Genomic DNA, 7,135 nt, shown 5'->3' on the forward strand with positions numbered 1-7,135 from the left:
TTTACACCAACAATATTTTAAGCTCTTTCACAGACTTGTCCTTGAGATTCAAAATTCCCTATAGGGACTTCTACAAGTACTTACAAGTCAGAAATTTTTTATCTGGGACGAATTTCCCCATGACTGACACCTCTGATATAATGAAAATGTTACGAAACCCATTAACTACTCTCAAAGCCCTATCTGTCAGTTATCACCTTATGAGAGATCGGACTCACCACTGACCCCCCTATTGAGGAAATGGGAATCTACATTAAACTTAAATATTTCTCTAGAACAATGGGACACTGCTTTCTCGATTATAAGTGCCTCTTCTAAATGTGTAAACCACCTTGAAAATTCTAGGAAAATACTTTATAGATGGTACTATACACCCTATAAACTATCTAAGATGTACCCCCTATCATCCCCAGTCTGCTGGAGATGTTCTGTGGAAAAAGCTCATATGGAACATATTTCGTGGGAATGCAGTAAGATTAAACTGATGTGGAGCTCGGCCAATGTTATTCTTACACAAATATGTAATATCCAAATTTCACTATCCATATCTCAAGCCCTACTCTCCGTTGATCTAGATATATTTCCCCCAACTATCAGGACAGTTATCACCCATGTGATTGTGGCTACTAGAGTGAAGATTGCCTACTATTGGAAAAATCCAAACCCTCCTCCACTGATGGAAATTGTAAACGCTGTCAATAACAACTGTTTATATGAAATGATCAATGCCTCTATATATAACAAACGAGCCAATTTTAAAACTATATGGCACTACTGGCTTTATTCCAAATTCAACAAAGCCCTAATAGATAAGTAAAGTACAGATGTTTTTATCACTTTGTCACACACCTCCCTTCCCCCCCCCCCCCTTATTTTCGTCCCCTTTTCCTTACTTTCCCAATGTTACCTTATAGTAATGTTCATAAATTTTGCCCTGGTATCCCTATGTTGGGGATGACGAGGACAAACATCTCTTGTAGTATTGTTAAATACTGTTTATTTGCACTGTATAATGAGACATGCAACTCACAGAATATATGTAACATTCCTTTTTGAAAACAATAAAACATATGTTCAGAAAGTATATTATAGGTATATCACACCCAAATCAGTTTTTTGGGGGGAAACAGGTATATCACACCCATTGCAATTAGTAGTTCCAATAGCTATTGTCCCTCTATATAGCAGCGGTATCGCAGCAGAACCGCACAGAACTGCTGCACAATACAAATGCACTATATACTTTCTATGTTAGAAAGTATATTATAGGTATATCACACCCCTCAAATCAGTTTATTTGGGGGGGAAACAGGTATATCACACCCGTTGCAAATAGTTGTTCCAATAGCGTTTGTCCCTCTATATAGCTGCGTTATCGCAGCAGAACCGCACACAACTGCTGCACAATACAAATGCACTATAATATACTTTTTATGTTAGAAAATATAAGTATATCACACCCCTCAGTATATCACACCTATCGATAGCACACCTATACCAGTCCTTAAAAAGACTTTTGTGGCCCTGTTAGCTAGCGTTTGGTGTCCCTTCAGCATGTCCCTGCTCCACAAAGCAACCTCTCTCCTACACTGCCAAAACACAGAAAGTAAAATGGCTGCCAGATCGGTTCTGTGATAGGGTGGGGGTGTGTCCATGTGCTGAAACATCTCAATTGGCTGTCCTGTCCCACCTGATGGATGTGTCATGGGTCAAAGTTCGTCGCAATGTAAAATAATATGGCACCGGCGGACACCGGTATATGTTCGCATGTTCGGCGAATTGTGAACGCGCAAAGTTCGCCGCAAAACGACCACCGGGCAAACCGCAAGGCCATCTCTATCTTTGATGACAGATACACTAAACCCTCTAAACTTTAAAGATATGTTTACATGTTCGGGTAGTTGTGCAGCAAGAAGCTGTGCCACTGCTGTTTCTGAAGAACCACAGCAAAAAAATTATTTTGCCATGACTGGTGTTTTTGGTTTATTTTAAAGAAGGAAACGTTTCTGGTAATAAGTTATAAAAATTATATATATTGTACTATTTCATACATACATGAGCCTGTAGAACATGTAAGAAATAACGCCCCTTGCCACCCAATATTTTTTGTTACTCAGCATACATATTCCTCCCCTATTTTTGTCTTATCAATATATTTCTTTAAAGGAATACCCTACTTTTCACTCTAGCTCCCATTTCCCCTTGGGTTTTTTATTTCTTTATTTACCTAATTTGCAATTTTCTCTTATCCCACGCTCTTGAATCCTACTTTCTGGTTTGTCATATGTCTGCTGTCCCATTAGGCCACAGGGCAGTGAGATGCGTCCTGATATCAGCAGATCATATAACACCCCTTGTTCTTACTAATGAGGTTTCTTTATTTATTATACCCAACTGTTAGTCCCCTGTTTATTAACATATGGTGTTTAAGCATTTCATCTGTTAAAGACAATTTTGAAATATTCTTTCTTTCAATTAAGGATCCACAATTTATGGACGTGTCATGGTGGATCCTGTTCAAAACCTTGGAGACTCATTCATCTGCAACATTGAGAAAGTATTCTTATGTACTGGAGCCGATGGTTATGTGCCTAAATACAATCCGGACAACAAGGAGTATGGATGCCTTGCAGATTCTCCCACCTTACTATATCAGTTTAAGATACTGGTATGTTAATTTATAGCCACATTAGTGTACTAACCTACTAAACTCATTGCAATCTACCAATATACAGTAAGTCGAAGTCTGACAATTGTCAAAAATTAATGGTGCTGCATTTAGTTACGAGGTGACCAGGTGTGTTATAGATTAAGGCCTCTTTCACACTTGCGTTGTCCGGATCCGGCGTGTACTCCACTTGCCGGAATTACATGCCGGATCCGGAAAAACGCAAGTGTACTGAAAGCATTTGAAGACGGATCCGTCTTCAAAATGCTTTCAGTGTTACTATGGCACCCAGGACGCTATTAAAGTCCTGGTTGCCATAGTAGGAGCGGGGACCGGGGGAGCGGCATACTTACAGTCCGTGCGGCTCCTGGGGCGCTCCAGAATAACGTCAGAGCGCCCCATGCGCATGGATGACGCGCCATGCGATCACGTTATCCATGTGCGTGGGGCACCCTGACGTCACTCTGGAGCGCCCCGGGAGCCGCACGGACGGTAAGTATGCTGCTCCCCCGCTCCCCGCTAAACTTTACCATGGCTGCCAGGACTTTAGCGTCCCGGCAGCCATGGTAACCACTCTAAAAATGCTAAACGTCGGATCCGGCAATGCGCCGAAACGACGTTTAGATTAAGGCCGGATCCGGATCAATGCCTTTCAATGGGCATTAATTCCGGATCCGGCCTTGCGGCAAGTCTTCAGGATTTTTGGCCGGAGCAAAAAGCGCAGCACGCTGCGGTATTTTCTCTGGCCAAAAAACGTTCCGTTCCGGAACTGAAGACATACTGATGCATCCTGAACGGATTTCACTCCATTCAGAATGCATTAGGATAATCCTGATCAGGATTCTTCCGGCATAGAGCCCCGACGACGGAACTCTATGCCGGAAGACAATAACGCAGGTGTGAAAGAGCCCTTACTGCGTATTGTCCAGGAACTGATCTATTATGTGCAACAACATTTGTGTTATAGGGCATAGATAATCTTTCCACTACAACACTAGAAAATACTAAATAACTGCATATACAACTCAAAAACATTTTAAAAATCTGTTGTATTTTACTTCAATAACAGGACAAAGCTCAACCAGAAACCCAAGGGAAGGTATTTGGAAATGTTCCATTTGAAGCTAAATTAGCAGCAGACAGTCCAGAAGCTCTACCCTTGGTGAAACAGCCAGGATCGGATGGCTTTAGTATGTCATCAGATGCCCTTTTTCAGGTAATTTGTGGTTAGAATTTTGTTTTAATAAATTTTACTGTCAGTGTGCAATCCTCAACAAGCACCACACATTGTAGAAACTTTTTTTTTAAATGCATACATATAACAGAAATGTAACCCATAAGACGAAAAGATCTGAAGAATACACTATAAAGAATGTATTTAATGATTATGTTAAAGAGGTTCTCCGAGACTGGCAACACTTAGCTGTCACAGGTGCTTCAGGTCTAGCATGAAGATTCTTTCTCATGTGCTATTGGTCCCTGCTGAACCAGAATTGTGATGTGCCATCTACATGCACATCACCGCTGCTGGCAAGTCAATGACCTCAGTAGTGGCACCAGCCAGGTACCGTGCCTGTACACATCAAAACTGAGGCTACTTATTGGCGAACAGTGGTGTGCATATAGACGGGACATTACACTTCTGGTCAAGCTCAGCACTGGAACCCAAGCACCGGTGAGTCTTTTTATTTTAGCCCTTCACCATGACTGGCCGTATAAAAAGGTGTTCCCAGACTTGGAGAGCCCCTTTAAGTGTTGATCTGAGATTTAACTTTATTGTGACAACAGCCTTAATTTGGCCATACACCTCAAAGAGCTACAGTATTTCTTTTGACCCCTCTTGGCTCAGATGAGTGTGCATCTATATTTCAGTGGGGTGAGGAGAATAAAGAGCTGCCAGATGTATCTGGCAGAAGCTTATCTCCCATGGGAATAAAAGACCATGCATGTTTAGATTCATCAGCCTTTGTCGGATAGTCTAGAGTCCTCCATGCACATTAGATAGGTGGTATATATACAAAAATCTGCACATTTTTATCCAGTATGTATGGATAGCTTTACTCCTAGTTGTAGTGTCACTAAACCTAACATTTATGGTCTAGTTGAGGTTAATTTAATGTGTTTCCAACATCACCGCTTTTTTCAAATATCAAATATTTTATAGAGCCTCCAGAAAGAGTTACATACATATTTGTTTCAGCAGCTCTCTCGTTAGTGCCAATGTAAAGCTAAAGTATTAAACTAAATGTTTTCTAATACTCAAGAAATAAAATGTGTCTTTTCCAATTCATTACATTTAGGTGGCTGCTGGACGTGAATGGTTCATTCATGCTATCTATACAGTCCGCTCCAGAGAAAATGCAAACAGGGGCATTGGAAAACGTAGTGTGGATTACCACCACACCCTGAGTAGCACAGCCGTAGGAAATGATCAGTTTCTTTTGAAGAGAAGCAGAAGAGAAAATAAGGATAATTTAGCACTTACTCAAGACATTGGTGCAGATAAGAACAGAGGGACAAACATTCAGCACATTGCTCTAAGAAACTCTAAAAGAGTCTCCGACAAGGACACTTTACCGGGCAGTGGACTATATGACAAGCCATTTTTAGAAATTACTGGCCAGGATCCACAGGGCACTGTGATGCCAGTCATCGGAGGTTTGGCTGCTTTGTTGCTCCTGATTTGCACTACAGTTATCATTATTGTGCTACTAAAATGCAGAGGACGCTCACATTCTGATAAAAAGACTGCCTCCAATAGTCACTGCAATAGCCGTGAAACTGTAACCACTAGAAACAGCAGCAGTGACAACTCGGAGGTATAGAAGATCGGACATGAAGTTTACGTTCCTCTGATTTCTTTGTGCCTATACATTTTGGTACTATTTGGACCTTTTGATATATCTTCTTTCCCCAACTAAATCTATCCAAAATTGATGAACTATTCATCGGCTGTTTGGTACCAAAACTATTTCAAATGTGTTGGATAGGGATAGCAAATATTTTCACCCGCTATTAACTATGGGTTCTCCAAGAAGCAATTCAGCCTGATTTCATCTACATATCGAACCTGGCAAACCAATTTAACACTCTCTAGTCTTATTTATCATTATATAAAGGTTTTTACACCTCCTCTTTGAAAAAACCCTTTCATCATGTTGCATTTGGCTATTTGAGGGTCCCTCCCTCCCCCTCGTAAGCCAGAGCAAAAAGTCTCTCAGGTGGCCATAAACATTTGTGAATGTTGACTGAACATTCCGATTTCGGAGGGACTGGCAAACCATCTAATGTGTACTGGAGTAGGCTGCGAGCTTAAAATGGCCCTGAAAAAGAACCCATAGGAGGCCCCATGTTTGAGGCAGGTCCAAACTGACAGAAGACACAGCAGAACCAAATAATACAATGCAGCACAAAATACTGCTGCACTCACTACAGTATTCAACTGTATTACTGTCCTGAGGATGGAGATATAGCTGACTTCAGGAGGACACCTGTGGTCATCAGCCAGGAGCATAAGTACCTGATGCTTCTAGCATTAATTACTACTGAGAGCATCAGATCATTAGGTATCCAGCTGGTGCCCATGAGGAGTGCTCAGGTACCCCCTCTGGCATTAGGTATGGCATACTTATCTTCTTTTATGACAGTTTTCAGACATAAAAGAAGACTGAAATCTACGCTAGTTCCGAGCTGGCATAGATTTCACTTTAGGTGCACAAACTGCCAGGGGATGAGCTGTGCGCCCCATCAGAAATTAGACGCATTCCCTTTTGGTGCAGGGGAAATCTTAGACCACCAAGGAATGCTGAGAAATCTGAGCACAGCAGAAATTGGACCTTAGCTCCAGGCTAGAATACATGATGCATCTTAGTATTTTGCTTTATTTTTTACCTTTCCTAACAAATATTTTTAAACTTTTTGTGCAGACAGCTGTGAATCTACAGTATAAATTGGCGCAAACGGACATAAATACACAGTGTAAAACAAGGCATAAAGTGTTTTGTTTTTTTGCAAATGGTGCTAAAACAAAATGCACTAGTGAATTAATTTGTTAGATATTTTCCTAGTCAATAACACTATTTATGACAATGGTCTGTCTTACATTTCAAGGGATGTACGATGTTTTTATACAATTTTTGCTATCATTGGATTTTCTTCTGTTGTATTTACTGCTGCTATGGCAACACAAAGAAATGTTCAGGAATATTTATGCCAATGATCGTATTTCAGTATGACATTTCAATATTAAATTTCTTGTATTTAATCTGTATTCCTTCATAAGTTTCATACGAATGTTCGTTTTATGCAAATTTTTTCTTCTCATGTTCCTTTTCACTTCTTTTTCGGTTCTGTCTCATCACCATTGTGTCTTCATAAGACAGAGAAAAGTATCTTTTAATATACTACCCTGCCTTCCCCTATGTACGTTGAATATATTCACTTATTGTACTTAGGAAGTGGTTGAAA

The 7,135-nt window shown here is 40.5% G+C and overlaps 1 protein-coding gene across 1 annotated transcript in view; it reads left to right on the forward strand.

Annotated features, from left to right (window-relative positions):
* The window catches only part of FREM3 (FRAS1 related extracellular matrix 3), a 97,616-nt gene extending 90,718 nt beyond the window's left edge, over positions 1–6,898 (forward strand). Inside the window, exons 22-24 of the mRNA XM_044277094.1 lie at positions 2,481–2,668; positions 3,738–3,884; positions 4,969–6,898. Coding sequence (XP_044133029.1) covers positions 2,481–2,668; positions 3,738–3,884; positions 4,969–5,493 — 860 coding nt within the window. The 3' untranslated portion in view covers positions 5,494–6,898. The remainder of the gene's footprint in view (positions 1–2,480; positions 2,669–3,737; positions 3,885–4,968) is intronic.
* The last annotated feature ends 237 nt before the right edge of the window (positions 6,899–7,135 follow it).

The sequence above is a fragment of the Bufo gargarizans genome, chromosome 1 (genome assembly GCF_014858855.1).
Source record: "Bufo gargarizans isolate SCDJY-AF-19 chromosome 1, ASM1485885v1, whole genome shotgun sequence".
Taxonomy (NCBI): Eukaryota; Metazoa; Chordata; class Amphibia; order Anura; family Bufonidae; genus Bufo; species Bufo gargarizans.